This window comes from Molossus molossus, unplaced genomic scaffold, assembly GCF_014108415.1.
Source record: "Molossus molossus isolate mMolMol1 unplaced genomic scaffold, mMolMol1.p scaffold_m16_p_1, whole genome shotgun sequence".
In the NCBI taxonomy this organism is placed as follows: domain Eukaryota; kingdom Metazoa; phylum Chordata; class Mammalia; order Chiroptera; family Molossidae; genus Molossus; species Molossus molossus.
In genome coordinates this window covers 52355588-52379516 of record NW_023425344.1, presented here as the reverse complement: position 1 = coordinate 52379516, position 23929 = coordinate 52355588, and the positions used below count along the sequence as shown (strand labels likewise).

Here is a 23929-nt window from a genome sequence, read left to right as displayed (position 1 = left end):
TTGCATACTGACACATTGTGATTCATTTATATCCTCATTTTCTCTAAACTCAAACCATATACCTGTTCATTTGTTCACTCATTTATTTGTTTAACAAACATTTATTGATCTCTCAATGAATTTCAGGCTCATCGGACTACTTTTATTTTTTAGCACATTTCCCCATTGGAAAAAAGTGGGCTAAGTTATCAATTAGCATATTTTTTAAAATCACAAAAGTATTCTGCATTCAAGAAAATTTATTTTTTCTATCCCTCTGTCTACAGTTCCATGGAGTCGGTATAATGAAGAATTCCAAAGCAAATAGGATAAAGATGCACTAACTCTCATCAATTACATGCCTTTTATGACTACAACTATATTATAACATATATTATGTAGTACATACCCAGTTTTTAGCCTTGTTATATGAAGTTATGTACTATGGTGAGTTTTATTATTTGTGACTTTTCTTTGCTCTACCACACAGAGAAAAAATATAGCACATGAATTTACCCTTGAACACTTATTTTTTGAAGTTTGGGCTTTACAGATGTTAGTTGAAAATCCTCTGAGACTGATAAATATATTTATTGGAGTCAGATGAAATAATTCTTGGACAGGGAAGACTTTGATCAATGTTTTAAAGAATTTTTTGAGATGTTACTTTGTTCAGGTGGAACACATCCTAGGCTGATGAATAAGTACAATGGCAAAAATGAGTAGACTGTGGTGAAAAATAATTAGGTTAATTCTTCTAGAGGAAAAATGAAACTAAGCTACAATAACGGATGTGTACTTTAGGTAGTGAAATGTTTGGCCAGTGCCAAAAAGTGTAGATTTAATGAAGGAAGGACATTTGTACTACCAAAAGCTGTTGGAGTAACATTTAAAGAAGATAATTTAATTGGTTGAACATATGATAAATGTAGAAGACCGAACACAGAGAAAGACAAGAAACAGTTCAGTGTATAGAACCCGAAATATGATGTTGGATGCAGAAAAGCAGATGGCAAATCTAAGAATGTTATGCAGCAAGAATGATCAGAATTTGGCAATGGCCTGATGAGGCAAGTAAAGTAAAAATAACTGCAGAATTTCGATTGCATGGAAAGGAAGTGCAGAGGATCGTTGAAGGATATATTATGTGGAGACAAGTTAATAAGGCATTGTTATTAATTGAGAAGGATATTAATAATGAGAAGATGTTGGAACAGAGTGTAGGAATGTTCTGTAACCCAGGATATGTAACTTAAGGGTTAAAAAATGTATTAAAACTCTCAGACTGAATGAGTTGTCCAAGGAAATATGTGTAAAAAGCACAAGGCCTTGGGTAGTTCTCAGCAGTTGGCGAGGAATACTGGATCCAGCAAAGGGCCACTGAGGAGACATGGAAAACCAAGAGCAGAGAGGAATGAAATGCAGAGTTGAAAGACTGCATCAGTGAAGAGAATGTGTGACAGTCGCTCTATTGAAGAAAGCACATGGGCTGGAAATGGAGACAGTGGTCTAGAGAGATGGGAAAAGGAGTCTTTATTTGACTCAGGTCAGTTTCTGTAAAGAAGAAGCTGTCCAGACTGAAGCCTGGAATGGAAAGGGGTGGGAAGGAGAGTGATCTACAGGGTGGGGACTGAAAGCTATTAAATTGCAAAGACAAAGATAAATGTATTTCCAGTAATGTTTTGTCTAAACAAATGCTTGGAGTAGGTCAGTGATTTTCAGTTGGTGTGCCTCAAGAATTGTTAAAATATGCAATACCTGACTGGTCAGGGGCACTGACCTTTTTTCCCTTAGATTGTAAAAAAAAAAGAATGACAATAGCCCTGGCCAGTTTGACCCAGCAGTGAGAGCATTGGCTGGCGGACCAAAGAGTCGTGGTTTGTTTCCCAGTCAAGGGCTCATACCTGGGTTGAAGGTTGGATTCCCGGCTCCACCTCATGCAGGAGGCAACCAATCGATGTGTCTCTCTCACATTGATGTTTCTCTCTCTCTCTCCCCCACCCTTTCCCTTCATCCCTCCCATGCTGTCTAACTAAAAATCAATGGAAAAATGTCCTCAGGGGTGAGGATTAACAAGAACAGCAAAGAGTATGAATGAATCAAAATTATACCTATCTTTCTTTTGTCAGATTGGCAAAAAATATATGTTTTGGTGTGCTGAATAATTTCAGTAATTAGTTTATATGCACCATGAAATAAAAAAAAAAGGTTGGAAATTACTGGACCAGGTTAAGGAGTTTATATAATATTTCTTAAGAACACCTGGCACATAATGGATGCTCAAAAAATGCCTGTTGAATGAGTGAGCGATCTCTCATTCCTGCCTTGTATATACCCAGTGGTTTTTAGTGCATTTTCTAAATACTAAAAGAATATTGATAGTGATCTTACTGAAGCAGTTATATGGCAATATAAGCTAGAGGCCAGATTGGAAGCAGTTTCTGGGTGATGAAGGAGAGAAAAATAGAGGTATTCGGCAAAGTCCACAAAAGTGTAGACTCACAGAAGCAGAGTTCTGGAGGTAGGAGGGATCTTGCGGGTCACTGAGTAGCCCAGCCCGCTCATTACACAGCTATGGATCTGAGACCTGGTTTGTTAAAGAACGTACCATATATATGTCAATGTTCAGTTCCAGGAAATTGAAACCACGTTAGCTATTTTAAGCTTGAAAGGATTTAATATAAATAATTAAGTGCACATTAAATTGTTGGACGGATTGGAGGAGTGGCCTTGAGCGGGGGCTCCAGGACTAGCTCCCAGAGGACACAGTGGATTGGCCCACCCGGGCAGCTGCTGTTGCTGCTGCAGTCAGAGTGGGAAGGAACAAGCTGCTTGACTCTAAGAACTTGCCACCAAAGGTGTTTTCTGAGGAAGACAAACTGCCATTACTGCTACCACACTTCCCTCATTGTCCACATAGCTAGCGACAACCACACTTGCCACTTCTGAATTTCATACCTCACATGGGTGCGTCTGATCGGCTTAACCGAATTCCCACCTGGAGTCCTACCTGCAGGCATGTCGGGCACAGGGTTCCAGCCTCTGCAGGAGTGTACACCGCAGGAATGGTCGTCGATGCCAGGGAGTCCCATCGCCCTGTTGCCACAACTAGGCAAGAACATCACTGCAGCAAGGACATGGAAGCCCCATTCTCAGTCTCTCTGTTATCACTGAACACAAGTACACAGAAGAGAATTTTATAGGTTCAGCTCTGCCTTCTAGAAATCACATTCTGACGCTGAGAAACCTAAAGGAAGGGTGACCACTAAACTGTTCAAACCGGGACACATTTGAAAGGGAGAAAAAGCATTACTAATATTTATGCCAGAATAACAGGCAAGGTGCCAAACTGGCCTGGGAGGACCAGCTCTATATTTAAGATTCGTCACGATCTTGCCCTCAGCCTCCCTTAGTGACCACATCTCTCAACACAAATCTTCACTTACTTTTTGCTCTATCCTCTTTGGTGTTCTGTTCCCCCAGGAGGTCAGTACTTTCGGGGTCTCCTGCATACGCTGTGTCCACTGCCTCCGATGGCCCTCCCTGTTTCTCCACTAGTTTAACTTCTGTGAGTATTTTAAAAGCCAACTCAGAGGTCGAAACCTTCTCAGAGTCTGGTAGGTGAAGGGCCTCGAGTCTTCAGTGCCGTGCTTCCCTGGTGTAAAGTATCTCTTCATACATCTTTCTTTCCTATCCAGCTGTGACGTCCTCGGGGAATAAGAACTTGGTGTAGTCATTCTTTATTCCTAGAACCTAGATGAGATTCTGTGCTGAAAAGGTGCTCAAGAAATGTTTGGGGATACATGAGCGGAAGGACGTTGAGGGGGTGAGGAAAGAAGAAATGAAAAGAGGGAATGAAGGGAGCAAGGAATGGAAGGAGAGAGGGAGACAAGGAAGGAAAGGGGAAGACAAGGGAAAGAGTAGAGCAGGAGGAGAGGAGCAAAGGCGCCTTTTCTGGTCCTTCTAACATTTTCTCTTGGGATGATTCCCCTTGTATACAATGTAGTAGATCTTTAACACTGAGTGGATAGAGAAGAAATCAACTCGCACTCCCTTAGAAATGGGCTTACTACCTGCTGTGTGGAATTCCCTTCAGGTGTTTGAAGAAAATATCAGTATTTATTTACTTTGATAACAGGCATTGGTTAAATGTTTTCATATCCTTGTTAACATATCAAATATGTCATTCCTAAATTGGAGATGAACATCCATTTTTAGATTTCTTGCACTAAAATGCAAAAAAAAAAAAAAAAAGGATCTTTAAAAAATCTGGAAAGATTAATTTAGCTAAAATGAGACCTAGTGCACCATGAACCATATTGGTTTCCGTTTTCTTCACTTATCACAATATGATTCCTTGATTTTTAAAAATTTATCTTTATTGTTGAAAGTATTACAGGTGTTTCTTGTTTTTGAGCAGTCCCTTGTTTAAGCTGCAGTTCTGCTTATTGTGCCCTTGTTGATTTTAGGGGATGGCCCACAGTGAGCCCTATAGAATTTTTTTCTTGCCTTCACTTCTACAATATAATGTCCTGAAGTTCAACTCCAATTTTCTATCATCTAATTATGATTTTAAAAAACCTAGTTTACAATTCTCTAAAAATCTCAGTGCAAAACATTTTCAGTGACTATTTCAAACATCATGTTTTTTGAACTATAAGGTGATACCTATGTTTGCTAAGGTTTTAATTTATTGAACTCTCCATGTTTTTAAGTAACAAGCAGCATTTATTTTTGGGGGGGGCTACTCTTGGAAGACTTTTTTTTTCCTGTAAACACAGTTACAGTACCTTCTGACTCAGCCAGCTTTTAATGAACAAAGAAATTCACATCCTTTTATGAGAAAGTGAATGAGATTCTCTTTTTGAAATTTACTGAATGCTATTAAACCTTAAATTGCTCTCCCTTGCATATGATACCCTATTTTGCAAGGACATTTTCAAGGAGATTTAATATCTCATAAATGTGTGTTTTTTTTTTTTTTTTTGGTCTATTAAAAGAGCAATGTCAGGGTTTTTACATTGAACATTTTACTACTACCTAACTTCCACGCATCCAAGTAAATGTGTATAGAAAATTATTTAGGGATAACTGAATGGTTATAGAGAATTCCAAATCATGTCACAGAGTAACGTGCCTATAACCTAAGCTTCTAAAGCACCATGTTCTTAGCAAAATCCAATTAAATGAACTCTTCTGGCCCAGATGAAACAACTGAATTTACCTTCCTTTAAACAACCAGCAGTGGACAAGATATATGAAGCCATCCTTTGCAAACAGGATATCTTGCAATGAAGGACAGTGATTCCTGAGAGATGAGAAACAAATGAGGTGAGCCTCGGCATCACCCCAGTTCACTCCTGCTGAGTGTCCAGTCTGAATCCCAGGGAAGAGTTGAGAAGCCAGGGGCTGATGAACTAGATGAACTTGGTCTGATCCTGATTAATATATCTTTAAGGAAAGATCTGAAAGGACAACACTGTTTTCAAGTATTTTAACTGCATCCAAGAACAAAGCTCAAGAATATTTATAGGAATACAAATCCATCCAGCAGCCAAGGTAAAATTGATCATGTCAGACATCTGATCAAAATTACCAAGTATGCAAAGAAGCAGGAAAATGCAACCCATATTGATGAGAGAAATCAGTCAAAATCAGGCCAGAACTGACTGAAATGTTAGAATTAAAAGATAAAACATTAAAACAGCTATTAAAATATGTATGTATTCCATATGGTTTTTAAAAATAGAAGATGTAAAATTACCCCCCAATTTTTCTTGCTTCCATATGATCAGTACTATCTGGGAGAATGTATTCTAAGCATAGGATAAAATGTAAATATAACTTTCTTTCCTCTAGCATATTTTATTCCTTGAACTAAGAATAGTTTTATTTTAGCAAATAAGTGTTGTTAGTGGGAATTCACTTTAAGAATGTCTGACTCATTAATTTTATTTGAATGAAAAGAATTCTGTTATTAAATTTAACTCGGATGTTGTCATGTGTCGGTTAGGTGTTTTGTACTATATCTTACATTCTGACAGATCTATGCCATAAATGTGGGAGAAGTTTACATATATGGATAAAACATTTCCTTATGGCTCACATAAATATAACTAATACTCATGTGACTTACTCCATCATTGTGTAAGACCTGTTATCTGCCTCCTTTTGAACAGCTTATCTAAAAGTGTGCCTATCTCACTTTGCACTCTTACTGTCCTCGGTCTGTTTTATTAGTCTTACCCTGCTTCATCATTCATATCACTGGAAATTTAGTCTGCGGGGTCCAGCTCCATGTTGGCCGAGTCCACCCCTCCTCGCCGAGTGATCGGAATGGTGGCAGGTCAGGTGGCCCTGCTATTTAAATAGTTATCTGAAAGAATACAAGTCACATGTTAATATTCGTAGTTTGGCTGTAACAACTTGTTTAAATTTTCATGAAATCATTCAGTATGCCTTTGAGGAAAAATTTAGTATGCCCAAGTGGTTTCCTGAGAAATTTGAGGTAAAGACATCTTTTACCCTTGATAAACGAGCACATGAGAGGCCACAGGAAGAAGTAACTGGAGCTTTGACATTGAGAGCCGGGAAGTGGAACCCAGCTCTCTGTATGCAGGCGCGCTTGCTTAGGAGACCTGAGGTTCCAGCGTGTGAGATCGCTGGAATGCAGTCCGGTCAATGGGACACGGGCACCCCTTCCTCTGTTCTTCAGTTCCGTAGTGCTCATTTCCGAAACCAGAAGGAAGGAAGGATATCATGTAATTAAAAGGAAAAGAACTGTTCATTGAAATGCTACCAAATGTATAATGTAATACAATTTGAAAATTAGAAACTGTATGTACTGTTTTCCAAAACTAACATTATGATTTTAGTTGAATAAGACTAACAGAAGAAACAAACTACCAAGCAGATCACTAGTTGAAAAAAAAAAAAAAAAAAAAGCCCTTCATTTAAAATGAAATAAATGGACTAAAGTAATTAATTTAGAAGATTAAACAGAATATATCATCCTTTCAAAGGACTGTATAACTTGAGAATATTTTATTAAAGAAGCTTGGAAAGAAAATGAGGATAATTGATGACTATAGCAGGAAAAATATAGACAGGTTTATTAATCAGGCTCTTTTAGTTTCAGCTGTTAGGAACTAACATCAAACTGTGTTAATAAAAACAGAATTTTTTTTTTTTTAAACAAATAGAAAAGAAAATGAGGTGGTGATAGGTTATTGACTGATGGAACTGAAAAGACCAAGGTTTCAGGAATGGTTGAATTCAGAGGTCATCCTTGGAGCATAAACTCTTCTCTCCATTAGTAATCTTCACTTTCCTCTTCTTGCGTTGAATATAAACCAACAACTATCCCCATGCTAGGCCCAGCAGCTGCAGGGTTATATTCTAGTTTCAAGTTTAGTAGTGAGAACTTCTCTTTCCTAGTATCTCCTAGTAAAGCAGTCCTAGGTCCTAGGTTTATTGGCATGGTTTAGGCAATTCGCCCATCTACTAACCAATTACTGGAGTAAGGAAATAGAATATCGTGCTCAGCTGTGCCTGGGCCAATCCCCACGGCTAGAGCTGAGCGGAGAGGGTGGAGTGCGGAGATGAGGCCGGAGGGTGTAAATCCGCGTCACTCTGCGGACTGCCTGGAGAAAGGTAGTTGCCCCACACCTACATTTGCCAGATTTAGCCAATAAAAATACAGAATTTTAATTTAAATTTAGATAAACAGTGTTTAGATTAAGTATGTCCCTATCAGTGGGACATACTCCCCCCCCCCAGCCCCCAAAATTGTTATTTTTTTGAAATTTGAATTTAACAGAGAACACTGTATTTTGTCTGACAACTCGGCCCACACCCAGACATTCTAGTGATTTATTCAGGAAATGGTTGGAATGGGGCTGAGCAAGCAACAATGAATAGAGTCCACTACTCTGGGAATGAAAGACTGTACCTTTCCAAAAACACTAAGAGGCCAAAAGAATGCAGATGTGATCTCTAGACAGACAGATTACAATAAGAAAAATCAAACACCAACTGTATTAATGCAAACTAAAAATAAAAAAGATGGTGGAAGACTGTTACTAGGGAGTGGGGAAGAGGAGACTCGAAATGCAGGGCTCGGCCCTGTGAGTTGCCCCATACAACACCATCCCCTTCCTCTCTTATGTAAGGCCTTCCCTCTAATTTTTCAAATAGGACCTTATTATTGATCACAAACTCACACTTTTCCTAAACATATGCCTCAGAGGAGGCTGGCCGCAGTCACAGAGGGTGATTTCTGATTGGACTAAGACGTAAGTGGGGTTCTGTTCTGATTTGTGAGTGATGTTTCCATGGGCGTTTGATCCAGTTCTGGCCACGGAAGCATGTCATTAAATGTACCAGAGGGCTTCTAAGGGATTTCTACTCCTAAGGAAGACATGCATGAGGGTGGGATTTGTTGTGCCTGGCTATGATGCTGGAATTGGTGTCGCCACTTGCGAATAATCAAAGACGCTAATCTGAAGACAAAGCTTATACACCAAGAGTAGCAGGATATGGAGAGATGGAAAAAACTGGGCACTTGATGATTTACTGCTGATGAACTGACTAATCCAGGATCGCCTTACCTTCGGACATCTTATAAGGCAAACAAATATGTTTTCTGACTGCTTAAGATACTTTAAGTGAAGTTTTCTTTATTTGCAGATAACAATATTCTGACATAAAGAAGAGTCTTACTAAAAGTCAGAATTTTCTCTATATTGGTTACTGAGGTGACTTTTCTGTTTTGTTTGTTTAATGATCAGAAAGCCAGAGCAGAAAAGCATTATTTTTTTCACTTAAAAGGTAAGACGTTTTCCATTAAAACAAAATGCCGTATGTTATCCCTTAAAGTAGTCGGTAAAGCAAAACATACTTTAGAATGAGAACTTTTAGGGGAAAGAAATCACAGAAACTAACATTCATTCAATGGTAATGTCCTATTTTTTTTTTATTTTTTAAACAGCAACAGTTGCCTAATGAAACTTCATAGTTGACATCATAAATTGGCCTGAATATGGTTCTTTGAAGTATTATTGTGGAATTTCCCAGTTGGTGAAGGATTCAGCTGCTTTGCACAGAAACATTTTATATCTTGGTAGAATAGTGGCCCCATATATTTAGAGATGCTGTTACTGCACGTTTTTAGGAATTGATAATAATATAATTTCTAAAAATATATCAGTGTAAAAATTACTATTAGATGATACAAACAGATCAATCCAATTTTTTAAGTTAACTGCACTGATTATGATGTTATCATATGCTGTTTTTTGGATTTTTTTAATCTATTTTTAGATCTGATTAATAGGATCTCCATCTACTCTTAGAAAATCCAGCTTGTGATATTCCAGTCACTTGATATTCACCACGATTCTGTTCATGAATAATGCATAAATTCTACATTCTGTACTTTTTGTTACTGCAAAACAATATGATTTTTTTCCTCATTTCCTGAAGTAGATGTGCTACAAAGAAAGCTGCTATGGAACATTTTGGCACAGTGATTCTTTATCATTCAGTTATTCACATGAAAATTAACTTGCATTCCCAAAGACAGTTGGAGTGCTAATCTAGACCGCAAGGTTAAATATTTTCAGTGTTGTGTCTATTAGGACTAGATTCAGTGACATAAAAAAGAAAACCCAAATGTGGCCAAAACACAGTGGCTGCGCTGTTGCTCCTGAGTAGCAGTGTCTGGGGCCAGGCAGCCCAGGAGAAAATGGTAGCTCACAGTCGTCGTGAGGTCAGATCCCTACTTTATAGCTGCCCTGCCATACTTAACACTGGCCTTGATTCACATGTCACGTGATAGAACTCCTGGCATCACGACCATGTTTCCAGGCAGAAGGAAGAAATACTGAGTAAAGGGACAAAGGGGTGCGGTGGGGCACACCTACCAAGGTGAACCACCTCTCTTCGGGGAGCCTTCGTGGAAGCCCCCCATACAACCAACTTAAATCACTGAGGGACAAGCAAAACTTCTGTTTATATCTCATTGGCTTATTCTTAATCATGGGTGGTCCTCAGTCACAGGGAGACTGGGAATGACTTCTAGCTGGATTTTTTGTCACTTCAAATAAAACCAATGTTCTCCTTAGGAAGGAGAGACTAGAATATGGGGTTGATGATTCTTTTACTGCCTTTATCACATTATGCTTAAGATTGCATTCCAACCCCCCAAATTTTTTTTTTTTTTTTCATCCTCACCAGAGGACATTTTTCCATTTTTTGCACAGATAGAGTGGGAGGGAGAGAGAGGAAGAGAGAGAAACATCGACGTGAAAGGGACACATCGAGTGGCTGCCACCCGCACGACCAACCAGGGCCGGGGACAAACTGCAACCGAGGCACATGCCCTTAGCGGGAACCGAACCCGGGTCTCCCCGGACCGCAGGCCGACGCTCTAACCGCTGAGCCAAACCGGCCAGGGCCCAACCCCAAATATTTTTGTATCAGATTGAGAACTTGGTCAAAACTTGTACCTTTCCAATTGTATATTTGTCTCCTACTATTTTTCAGACTATAGAAGTTTTTCTGGGGTGCAGAATGATTTCACCAACCCTACACTGTAAATAAAACTAGGCATATACACATGCCATATTCCATTCTGAAAATGTCTAAGCCTCAGTGTTCATAATTGGCAAAATAAGTTATATTCTACTTTATCTGTTAGACAAGTTCACAACTCTGAGTTAACACTGACAATTCTATATTTAACATTAAAATGATTATACCACTGTGACTTGGTTACCTGTGTTCCCCAAAATATTTTATTGCAATAAAAACAGGTTTTATTAAAATTATTCTTTTTCTGAAAGTTCATATACAGCAGCAAGTGGGAAGCTGGGAGTACACAAAAAAGTACAATCAAAATGTTTCCAAAATATTAATTTTTATTGGTAACTCCTCAGGCAAGTTTGAAAAACTTCCATTTTACAAAAGTGTTAGGAAAAAAAAAACACACAAAAAAAACACCTCAATCTAAGTTCTAAGAGGAATTGCCTTTGATATTTTGGAAGAGCTTGGAAAGTCCTCTGAGCATCTTTCTGGAATGAAGCCTGGGGAATAGTAGCACCACTATACTTACTGCAGCGACTTGTTCATGTATCTCAAGATGCTCCATTTTCCTGCTAATCCTGTTATCACATCAATCACGTTCTGCCGTCCAGCTCAGCCATTGCATTCAAGTCACCTTGAATGTGCCTCATGCAGCAGGGTGCCAACAGGATGCTATTAGAGATCCAGGGTTTGCTACACCCAGCTTTCCCTTGAACTTGCCTCCTGACTCCCATGCCATTCCTCTCAGTGCCCTTAGCAGTAAATGGAGCTGTTCGGGAGCAGCTGGACATGATTAGCATGATATTGCCCTTCCATGTTGCTATTCCTGTATCTTATCGGGGCACGGAGATAATGGAGAATTGGACAGAGACATCTAAAATTTTGTCAAAGTTCATCAGCTTTTAAACTCTGGAGCTTTATAAAGCTGTGAACTCTTAGTAAAAGGCATATGTTAGTACCCTGATTAGATCTGCTCACACTCACCATTGTGAAAGTGACCCAAGCCTACAGAATTGTTACTACATGACAAAATTCACCTGCATCCTGAATGTAAATCCAGTACAACTGCCTGGTTCCCAGGGTTCCACTTAGGGAAGTGCTGAGTAGTTCTTCACCTTCTCAGGGTCTAGCACCTGTGTGGGCCTTGATAAGTATGTGTGGAATGAAGATTAGTGCCATCTGTAAGCTAACTCTTTCCAGTTTTGTATGATTTTTAATCTAAGCAAGTTTGTCTCATTGAGTTTAACCCTAATTTAACATTGAATGTAAACATTCTGAATTCTCTCTTGTATCTACTTTGTGCCCTGCAGGAAATACTATTACCCTCATTCTTTCTAAAGTTACCAGCAGTTCAGAGTTTCCTTCCCTCATTCAAGATTTCCTCCTTCATCTCTGTTTTCAAAGAACTCTAATTATTTAATTTGTGACATACAAAATAGAATGTAGGAAGCTTTTTTTTAAAAAAAAGGATGTCTTCTATTAATGGGAAACCAGCATCACATCATTGTTATCATATTAGTAGTTGTAAATAGTATTTGTTACGCGCTTACATCTGAGCACTGTGCACAGTGTTTCTGGTGATCATAATCATATCATCACAGCAAGTCTGCAGAGTTTTACAGATGAAGACACTGAAGCTCACAGAAGTTAGGCATCTTCAATAAAATCACACAGCTAGTATGTGATACTCCCAGGATTTAAAGCCAGGTATGACTGCTTAAAAGCCCGTCCTACTAATCATTTTACCATTATATTATAAAGTAGGCATAGTGAGAACATTTCATGATGAAGGAAGATGTTCTACAGCTCAGAACTGTCTGTGACTAATAGAGATGTGTGTAGATAACAAATGCCAGAAGTTATTCCACTGTTTTTCTTTGAGATGTTTGGCAGTACCCACTTTAGGAATCATACAAAAGAAAATTTACAGCACAGGGGGAAATAGGAACAGAAGTCTTCGTGATTGAATAAAGGCAATGGTTGAAAGAAAAAGGCTCCTTCTACCTTCCTAGGTTCCATGCAATGAAAAAAGAGATTCTCTTCTCTTTCCAGAAAACTACCTATTTAAGGAGGGAGAGAAAGGCCAAACCAAAGGTGTGTTAGAGCAGAATGAACTGTCTCTCTGAAATAAGTATTCAGCTCCTTCATTCATGCATCAGACTAAATGATATGATGACATTGCTGGTACATTTCCATTGGATGTGGTCTGCCAAAAAACCATTTTTAGACTGGGAGTTCATGTATGAATTTTCTGTTTGCATGCTAGCTATCATAACCTTTCACATTCTCGAGTGTGCGAAAAGACTCGGGTTTGAATAGAAAGCTGTTTGCAGGTATAGTCTCTTGCCTTCAATGCGGGTTTACAACTCTTAAAAACAACTTTTGAGGAAAGCTTTCCATTTGATGTGGATGGTGGTGAGAGTTATTTATGTGTTGTGGAGCCAATGCGATTCCCTGATGAGGAGAAAATTCCCTGCTAATGATCTAGCAGCTGGGCTTCGGTCAAAGTGAATTACAGTATAGCTTTCAAACCTGAGTAGTTACATTCAGAGCATATGACTTACTGGTAGGGGAGGGTGCTGCTGTTTCTTTCTTTCTTTTTTTCAAGTGGAAAGGGTGTGAGTGGGATCTGTACTTCCACTATTTCTAATCCCATGTGGCTATGGCTTGGTCATCAATCTTTCTGGCCAAGAGACACCTTTGTTTACCCCTCAACTTGACTAAAACCACAAAGGTGGAGAGGAAAATGCCTATTCATTAATGTCAGACACTAATTCAAATAGCTTACAGGCCCCCGTACAGCATTAAATAAGCCTTCACATATAGCATGAGTCAGACTTGGTTCTGTCAGGGGTGTTTTTAGATATGTGGTTGTTTTAGACATCAAGGTAGTCTGTAAAATAAAAATTTTTTTTCTAGGTTTTATATATTTGAAATGGAAATGAATATGCTTTCAGTTTTATACCAGCAATTTTGAACAGCTTTTATTTTAGTAGTCAATGATAGATTTTATTTTTTAACCCACAAAATAAATACATTTTTTTTGTCCAATTTATGGTCATCTGAAGGCAGATAATCTAGACAATTAGAACCTAAGAATGCTTCACTCACTTTCTCCAGACAGATAAATAGTGTATATCTGTATGTTTATTTCTCTGTATATATACCTGAGTGTGTGTATTTCCATTTGGAAAGTAAATTTAAATTCCTTCAACTAAATAAAATAAAAAATCATTTATAGTATTATTAACTTCTGCTATAGGTGATTTTCTGACTTTCTTTGGCATCACATAGATTCAGTTATATACCAATTGAAATGACCTGCTATTCAAATGTATTCAAATAACGGCTAGTACAAATATGGGGGTCTGTAGTGTTAACTGGATGTTAAGAGGGGATACCTTATATGGCCACTTCTTCCCTTTCAACATGCACTAGAAAAACAGATTCAGAAGAAATAAAGTAATGTATAGTGACCAGTAATGATGTCACTAATGCTGCTGTGCCCCATACTATCATTGCATTTTTAAGTCAAGGCTGCTGGAGAAAGAAGTGATATAAATGTCTGAGATACAAATTCTATACTCTGTGGTTGTAGTTACTTAAATTAACCTCTGTACACTTATCAACACAGGATTTTTTATTTGTAATCTCAATTTATTTAATAATGATGTAGCCAGCACCTGCTCGGTACCCCACTTTCCTTGCTGTGCCCTGGGGATACAGCTAGAGGAAGACTGAACTGCTCAAATCCTCACGGAACCGTCAGACCAGCGTGGCAACACTGCTTTGTGTACCATTTTACCCTCAATGTTGCTGTTCTGTGTTGAATTTATAGGAGGCCTGTCTGATCATCTGGTCCGCATATTACATACGAAATAAACTGAAATTTAGTGTCTCAGTGACTGTGGAGTATGACGGTGGGCCCCCCTGGAAGGTCCTTTTCATGTAAGAAGTTATTCGAAGGCCTCTTGGGGAAGCTGAAATGCCTGAGCTTTCTTTGCTTCTTTATAGAGTCAGATCTGGAAGGCCTTGATGATCTAGGTACTGTTTACCGCAACATTGACCGGCAGCTGAACGAAACAATTAGGCGTCGCAGACACGCGGGGGAGAACGATTACAACATTGAGGTGCTGCTGGGAGTGGATGACTCTGTGGTCCGTTTCCATGGCAAAGAGCACGTCCAAAACTACCTCCTCACCCTGATGAACATTGTGAGTAGTGACTCCTTCTTGAGGTGTTTTTTTTTATTATTATTATTTTTTATCTTTTAATTCACTTCTGTTTTGTTAGTGTCTTCTGAAAACCTGGGCGAACCCTTCCATGGCTGTGCCCCACACTCAAAATGTGTACATGCTGCATTAAATGCAAACAGGGATTTAGACAGTTAACATACAAGGGTGCAAAATAACGGGAGCATGACGCACACATTTCTTTTGATCAACTAGTTTTTCGTTGTCATCAAGGGGAAATCATAGATTTAAAAAGTCAGAATGTGATGGAACTGTGACATGAATTATGTTTTTCATTTTGTTCTGGGAATTATCAAAACTCTCAGGACTTAGTCTGCCTGCCTTGATGTGGACCACAAAGGATAAAAAGTTCTTTTAGCATCATTTTGCACCAGGATGATAAAGAATGACGGGCTTGATAACTCTGTCTGGGTGCTTGTTGGGAGAGATTTTGAATAAGAGTGATATTTTTCAATATTACACAATGAAGGTAATATATTTACAAAGCACAGTCAACCCTTGGCACAGTGCTTCAATGCAGTCATAAAGGGCTCTTTAAATTGGTTCTTTATTTCTTCTGTGAGCCTTAATCATATCCAGAAGAAATTTAGTCATGATCCTCAGACTGGTGTTTCCTTCTCCCTTGTGAATTAGCAGAGAATAATTGGGGGGGAAATAACATATAAATCACCTACTTCTAAAAAAGACCATTGAGACAGTAGTATAATTCATTTTGAAATACATATTCTGTTGATCTATCAAATATATTACCTAAGTCAATTGTTTCTCTCAGCTTTTGACTAGAAATATAATTTCTTTGGGCATCTATGTTGTTTACCTTCTTTTTTCCATGCTTAAGATTAAATTTCAAATAATTATACTAGAGAAGAAAAATTAATTTTCTTAATCATGATTTTATTTATTCTAATATTTAAGCCTATATGTTAAATATGTTTTTGTTCATTGAATTGTCAGTTTATAAAATCCCACATATAACCATGTCTCTTTGAAATGGAAAATGAGTATAGAAATTCAAACACATTTTTATTTGTTCATTGGCACTAATTTCTGTTGTGAAGACCAATTATCCCACAGAAAGCAAATGACTAGCCTTGACAATAGGTATGGGTAGAGCTTCATCTCTAGAATTAAATGAATGCCTTCAACTACTGGCTATTAACTTAAAAAAAATTTTTTTTTTCTTTACTGATTTTAGAGAGAGGAAGGGAGAGGGAGAGATAGAAACATCGATGAGAGAGAACATCGATTGGCCACCTCCTGCATTCCCCCCACTGGGGATCGGGCCCACAACCTGGGCATGTGTCCTGACCGGGAATTGAACTGGTGACCTCCTGGTGCATGGGTCGAGGCTCAACCACTGAGCCACACCTGCTGAAAAAGGCTATTAACTTTTAATATGACTTGCTGGTTGCATATTTAGTGGAGTATGTTGCCTAGCTTCTCTGTGCCTGCTTTAGTCTTCCCACCAGGGTAGTGAGAAAATGAATAAGACTTTCTAGGAATGTTTGGAGGAATGAATGAATAAATAAATGCAAGTCACGGGCTTTCTACAGTGCTGTGTGCACATGCAGAAGTATACAGCCACGGTTTAGATTGCTACATAAAATTTAGTTCCAAAAATCACCTATTAAATACACATCACCTATCTAAATATATCTATCTAGAAATTTCTGTGGAGATGCTCTTCCCAGTTGCATTGGTCACTGCACCCTTGGCTGCTTTCTCCTACCCTAGCAAGGCAGGCAGCTGTGACAGGCTTGTTTGGCCTCGGACTCGTGCTCAGACTATAGAATGCTCCTGCAGCAGACGTTTGGCATGGTCCTTGTCCTCACAGAACTTAGAATTTAGTTGAGGAGAAAAAAGAAATACAAGGGAAATTTTAAAGCTTGAGTCATAAAAGGCACGCTATTAATAAGGTTTTTGTTGTGGGTACCATATTACAAAGTCTATAAGACTTGAGGGAAGGAGCTAAGACACAAGCGATCCAAGTTGTAAAGTGCTGAGGATATTAAAGTGGGACTTAGGGGGCAGAGGCGTGGGTTCAAGCTTGATTAACGGGTTGGCTGTGTGACCTTAGATCATGTGCCTTCCTGGGATTTAGTTTGTGTATTTATAAAATTGAAAGTTTTAACAAGATGTTTATTAATAATGTAATTCATTAGAAAGTTTGGAGTTAAACTGGGTGTTTAGGGATTTTTTGACCTAGTGTTTCTTTATTTTGCCTTTTTTTTTTTTTTTTTTTTTGAAGGGCACATGAAAATGTAAAGGTTTTCTAGGTAGAATCTATTGACAGGGAAGTAGAAGTGGATATAATGTATTTATCAGACAATATGTTTAGGAGTCAAAGAATAAGCAAAATGCTGCATTCTAGGTTATGTAACCATCAAAACAGCTTTCACATTTAAGTCCCTTAAAAAGGTTAAATAATAGATTGAGTCTCTGTCTCAAAAACTAGAAATCATTCTAAAGTTAATAGAGCATCAGAGAGAGAATGGAACTATAGACAAGAAAGTGACTTTTGAAACATTATTTCATTGCACTGAAGTCATTCCTGTAGGTAGGGGTTTTGAGGAGATAATACCGCTCCTACCCTGCTCTTCCCAAGTTCATAACCAACTGAAAGATAGATGTGTTGAACAGATAGATAAGAAAAAATGGTGTTGTAATTGATGAGAGCTGAACACATGATTTAAAGGTATAGCTACAAAGATTTTCCTGATTGTAAAACAGTGATTATCAACTGAGGGCAGTGTGTCCCAGCCCCCAGCCCCAGGGATGTTAGGCAGTGGAAATATATTTGGTTTCCACCACTGGGAGGAGGTGTTACTGAGGGAGAGGCCAGGGGTGCTGCTAAACATCTTATAACTCAAAGACAGCCCTACCCAATGAAGAATTAGAAATTATCCACCCTAAAATGTCAATGGTGCTAAATTAGATAGTCTATAACCCCATCCCTCTCCAACTGGAAATTTCAGGTTTTCCCTGTAGGACAGACAGAAAGTTTTAAGCAGCACAGACAACGGACTGAGTCCCTTCGTCTCCTCCCAGAGCCCCACTCATCCTATTGTGCACTGTTAGATCCAAAACACTGAGATGAGTATGCTTGTTACTCTGTCTCAAATGTATCAATGAATGAGGCATGAGTAAAACCAATATTGGTATTCCAATGAAACTGTCTCATGGAAATTTGAAGCCAAGAAAAATTTGTTCCCTACCAATAATTATTGGTAGGGAACAAATTTGAATAATTTGAATAATTATTACCTCCTATGCCATCCATACTTTATGACTTCCCGTGGTTATCTGAAGTCATGGCTCATCGGACTCAAGCCCTACGTGAAACTTAGAGGCTTCCTTTACATGTCACACAGGTTCAGACAGAAACTGTAGAAGACAATTGACAGTAATGAAAGTCCATCTCCTCGCATTGGGGAGAAACATGACTCTGTGGTAGAGAAAAGACCATGGCTTCTTTTCATCTCATTTGGCACCTTTACCTGAGTGGATTCATTTACCTGGTAGTCAATTTAGTTTCCATACCAGATCCCAGATGATATTTTCTACACAGTTCCTGGACTAGGGGAGTACTTTTGGGTCCAAGTGATTTGCTTTATGGTTGTCTCTTTAATTAAAACTGAACTCTGTTTTAAAGGGAAGCTTGTATTTCTTTTTTTTTTTTTTTTAATCCTCACCCAAGGACATTTCTCCTTTTTTTGTTCAAATAAAGGGTGAGGAGAGAGCTGAAGAGAGAGAGAGAAACATCGACGTAAAAAGGACACATCAAGTGGCTGCCTCCGACACAACCTCAACCAGGGCTGGGGATGAATTGCAACTGAGGTACGTGCCCTTGGCCGGAATCGAACCTGTGACTCATTGGTCCGCAGGCCTGTGCTCTACCGCTGAGCCAAACCGACCAGGGCTGGAAACTTGTATTTCTTATTTCACACGTTCCTACTGTGAAAAGGCATTTTTATATATTGATTGATTTTAGAAAGAGGGAGAGAGAGAGAGAAAGAGGGGAACATAGATTGGTTGTTCCACTTATTTATGCATTCACTGTTTGATTCATATGTGTGCCCTGACTGGGGTTTGAATCCACAACCTTGGCACATTGGGATGATGCTCTAATCAACTCAGCTGCCCAGCCAGGGCTGTGAAAAGGGATGTTAGGTGATTAAATGTTAAACATCTGTTTGCTGAAAGAATGGATAAATGAGCAAAGGAGCATAAATAGCATGGAGGCGGATTATGAACAGTCTCGGGAGGCAGATATTTTGGACTCAAAACGAGGATATAAATGACAAATTAAGGCTTTTAATCAGCTTAATGATATAGTGAAAACTGTTTAAGAACTAAATTAACATTTCTTCGGTATCATATATATATATCTATATATTTTGTAAGCATACTGCAAGATGGAAATTATTCCCACTTTTCTAGAGGAAACAAAGGCTTTAAAATGTTAATAAAATGGAGGTACATTTTAAAAATTGTTTGAATTTTGTAAAAGTCTCCAATACTGGTCATGTGGTGATGGTAATTACTAAAAGGAGACAGGGCGGAGCTTCCCAGCTGGTGAACACATGAGGGTGCCTGGAGGGTGGGGCCGCGAGCAGGGACTCTGCACCCGCCGTCCACGCAGTCTGTGCGTCTGTTCCAGTTGGGCTGCTCCCCAGTTGTATCCTTTCTAAAGAAACTAGCAGAAGTGTCGGAGGCAGCAGCCTAGGGCAGAAAGGCAGGGCAGTGTTGGGTGAGAGGTCTTGTGCAAGCATGGACTTCTCAATGCCTCCATTTCCTCGCCCGTGAGATGGGGTGACAGCCCCCCGTCTGACAGGAGAATTCTGAAGGAGGCAGGAGCTTCTGAGCAGAACACGCCTGGACTGAGAAGGTGCTCAGCAGACCAGCAGTTTACATTTGCTCTACGGGAAGTCCACGCTCTTCCCACAGTGTTCTCTTCCCCTCTAGTCAACTAGAGAGGAAAACAGGAGGCTCATACTGTGAAGAGGGGGGAGACACATGTTTTTAAGTATCTGCCATGAGTCAGACACAGGCAGAGGGCTTTCGAAACAAAACAGCACATTTGGAGGGAGATCGGAGCAAGGAGCACACCTCCCATCCCTGTCTGAGGCCCCCGATCCTCTCAGAACCTCAGAGCAGAAAACACCAAAGGGTTTGCTCGGGGTGATGTACGGAGCCGGATCTCAGTTCCCGATTTCATGAACACTGTTGACTTCTCCCACTGATGAGCCTGGAGAGAATCAGGAGAGAAAGGGTACAGAACCTCTCTGAGCTATTTTCCTTGTCATGATGACTGAGAATGGGGGGCAGACACAAACCCCTCCTGTCGTCTGTGGACCATTCTCTCCTACGAAGCAAAAACCACTGCTGGAGGAGGTGCGCCGGAGCTGTGTCCCGGGCACAAAGATCGCTGCATCCGGGCCAGGGTAGAGGAGAAACCTCTGCCCCAGTGTTTAGGACCAAACAAGGTCTGGGGCAGAGCTGCTACCATGTCGTGAGAATACCCTGCACTCTGAGGAGAGGTTCAGAGGAAAGCAATTGAGGTCAGCAGACCAGCAGCAAACATCTTGGTAGCCGTAGAAGTAAGTTACCTCTGAAGTGGAATCCTGTACACCACAATCAGTTTTAGACTGTAATAAAGAATAAAAAGCATTTATTTGTGCAAAAGGAGCTATAGTCTGGGAGACACAGATTCAGATAGCAACACAAATTGTGTTTCTTTAAAAATTTTTTTTTTTTCTTTATTGATTTTAGAGACAGAGGGAGAGAAAGAGAAACATTGATGAGAGAGATTGAATGGCCGCTTCCTGCATGCCCCCCACTGGGGATCAGACCCACAACCTGGGCACGTGCCCTGACCAAGAATCAAACTGGTGACCTCTTGGTGCCTGGGTCGACGCTCAACCACTGAGCCACACCAGCCAGGCCAAATTGCTTTCACTGAACAAAGGGGAGCCTGCCTATTATAGTGAAAGCTTTTGCCCAGGTTCCCAATTAGGTCTGTTTTATGTAAATAAAGTATCAAACTGGGAGGTTCTGATTGGGTGGGGTAAGTCTTAGTCTCTTGGTAGAAAGAAGAAACCAGAGCTTCCCTGCAGTGGTTGACTCGGAAAGAATACATGGGGCATGGTGTGGGAATTCGAGTTCAGTCTGAGGTTCTTCGCCGATACAAAGTACATGAGAAGCCCCTGCAGCCTTTGACAGCTAGGCTCTTATTATTTATAAAGTTTGGGCCCTTGGTTGACCATGGGGAGTCCATATCTCCTCTTAGGCTTCACATGAAATGAATCTTTCTTCTCCAATCACATCTTGTATCTTTCGGCCCTACCCAAGCCTTCAGCTGAAGAACTCCAGCTGACATCTGACTTGAACTCCATGAGAAACACCAAGCTAGAATCACTCACACAAATCACTCCCAAATTCCTGACCCACGGGGACTGGAGAGAATAAATTACTGCAATTGCTTTTTAAAGGGGAGGAGGAGGAGAGGAGAAGGAGGAGGAGGAGGCAGAAGAGAAGAAACTTGTTTAGAAAACACCAGTCATATTACTGTCGACTCAAGTTAATCACAGTTTAAGTGTAATCAATAAACACTTAATATACAATATATGTCAAGAGTAATGCTAAATATTTCTTATCTCCATTTCATCTGTTTCAGGATCATACTGTCTCATCGTAGTGATGACTGTCCTTGAGCGCATGGCAGAGCTCTGTAGGGGATGTGCCATGTGAATCTGGGTTTTGGACACAGGAAAGGCAGCTCACTAAGTTAGCACTGTTGTGGGGGTTCAAGGGTCACAGGAATGGCTAAACAGGCCCTAGATGATTTTGATATGACTCCTAAGAGGGGAGAGAACCCTCTACCCATCCCCCAGCTCCTTTGTGAGTCGGTGAAGGTGTGAATAGTAACCTCTCTTGTATCTCCTTTCCTTTTTAATTCGTTTTTTGTAGATCCTGAAATTTTTCCAGGCCTTATGTATAACGAAGAGATAAACAGATTCTAATGTATTCTAAGAAGAGCATGACTATTGCCCACTCTTAGATTCTTAGATTCTTAGATTGCCCATTCTTGACAAACTTACTATGTTTCAAATAAGAGATACGTTGATATATGTTAAGGCTTTGTTGGGATCTCATATCATATCTGGTTACATTAAGATGTTTAGTTTTACTTCTTTTAACATGGCTGCACTGCTGGAAAAGTTGTTCTCAGCTATGGGGCACATCATTCTACAAATGTTGATCCATGCCTACTATGGGCAAGGCCTGTTTAGGCACAGGGAGTATCCCAATGAGCACAACAGAAAATTATCTGCCCTCTTATAGCCTGGTAGAGGACACAGGTAATAGTCAAAAGAAGAAAGAGCTACTGAATCGGCGGTATTGTGTTTTTTTAAGCCCAATGGGTAATTTGAGGAATACCCCTAGTAGCATAATAAAGGACAAGAACTGAGAGGAGAGAATGGGGGAAATCTTTGAAAATAAAGACTAGGAATGAAATTTCTTAGAGTGAAAAATATGAATAATTGGACTATCCTGGAAATTTTTCCAACAATTTTTATTTGTATCTTGATACTCAAAACTCTGTGGGCAGAAATGTGTTAGCATGTGAGCTACTGTGAAGCGTATCTTACTGAACTCTGAGCATTCTAGGCCGGTAACAGTTTTTCCCCAGACTTTTTTTTTTTTAAGTCTTTTGACTTGTTAATTACTACCTCATGGGCTTTCATGCCCTTGGAGTGGTTCTTTCCTTTGGGGTATGTATCAGCTGCTACAGGGGGAAATATGGACCTTGCTGAGAGGCAAACTAATGAGATATAAAGGATAGGCACCCATTCTTGTTCTCTTTTGATCTATGATGGAAAAGAATGACTCCTGGCAATATTATGAAAGTAAAAGGAGAAATGCCCTGAAGAGTTTTAGAATAGTCTTGAGTTATAAGGATAAAGGTGGAGGGTCACTTAATGATCAACAAAAGAAAGTGGAATTTCAAAGCATAATTTCATCATATGAAATTTTCAACTTTGAAGTCTAATGTCCTGTAATGCAAATGGATTCACGAAGTTTCTTCTCAAGAAGCCAGTTTAGTGTCACTTATTACAATAGAAGTCTTTGTTTTCTTACATTTGCCTTTTCAGCCATTTGCTCTCTTCCACAGGTGATTTAGGTAAAAGTTACCATTGATATATCCTGACATTAGATCACACCTTAGGATTTAAGAAGAATGTTAACGGTGATCCTCTCTAAGATTCTGCTGTCAAGTACTTGGTTAATGCACAGCCAGACTGATTTTGTCTCTGATCCCTATTTTAACTCCATTTTACTAATATATATGTTAATAGTCATCAGTACACAATTTTCAACAATATAGCGAAAAAGGAAACTTTATGATATGAACTGAAGAACATACGTGCTCATTACTATGTTGAGCTGGGTGCTCAAAAGTGTAGACTGTAATGGGAACTAATTTACAACCTCAGAGTAATTTGCCTGAAGGAAGAATATGCCGCCAACCTTCATTCTTTTAGAAATTTCCTGACTTGTTCCATAATTGTCAACTCAAACCTAAAAATTCTTATTAGTCAAACTAATATTTAGGATTAAAAATATATGTAGTAGATAAAAACAATGGTTTTTAAGAAATGTTTTTGAGTGTGAATTGATTTATGAATTTGAGGAAAACCATGAAAAATGTCTTTGTGTCCATTTCAGAAATTCAAAGCCCACCTGATGTTCTTCCAGGTTAAGACATACAGCCAACTCAGCTTCAAGTAGCTCCCAGTAGCCAGACCTGAGATAATATGAGCAAAAATAAATGACAGTAAGGGATTAGCGTGCATACAGTAAAATAAATACTTGTGAGTTCATACTGATATAAATAAATGATGGAGTGCGTAAGTAAACAGGACAGTTCTTCCTTACAATAGAATTCCAGTTAATAAATGACGCAGGAATGATAGACATAGAAAATTGCTAATTGGCAAACACTAAAGCAATAATTGTTGCTGACCAAATTATTGAGAGAAAGTATAATGAGAAACAGGACATCCACATAGCCTCAAGGTATCTCCCTACAAATGGTATTAATTTTAAAG

The 23929-nt window shown here is 39.3% G+C and overlaps 1 protein-coding gene across 2 annotated transcripts in view; it reads left to right on the top strand.

The window, feature by feature from the left end:
• ADAMTS3 (ADAM metallopeptidase with thrombospondin type 1 motif 3) overlaps positions 1-23929 on the top strand; it is a 251188-nt gene that overhangs the window by 177453 nt on the left and 49806 nt on the right. For both annotated transcript variants that reach the window (XM_036279182.1, XM_036279194.1), the window contains exon 5: positions 14578-14777. In XM_036279182.1, coding sequence (XP_036135075.1) covers positions 14578-14777 — 200 coding nt within the window. The remainder of the gene's footprint in view (positions 1-14577; positions 14778-23929) is intronic.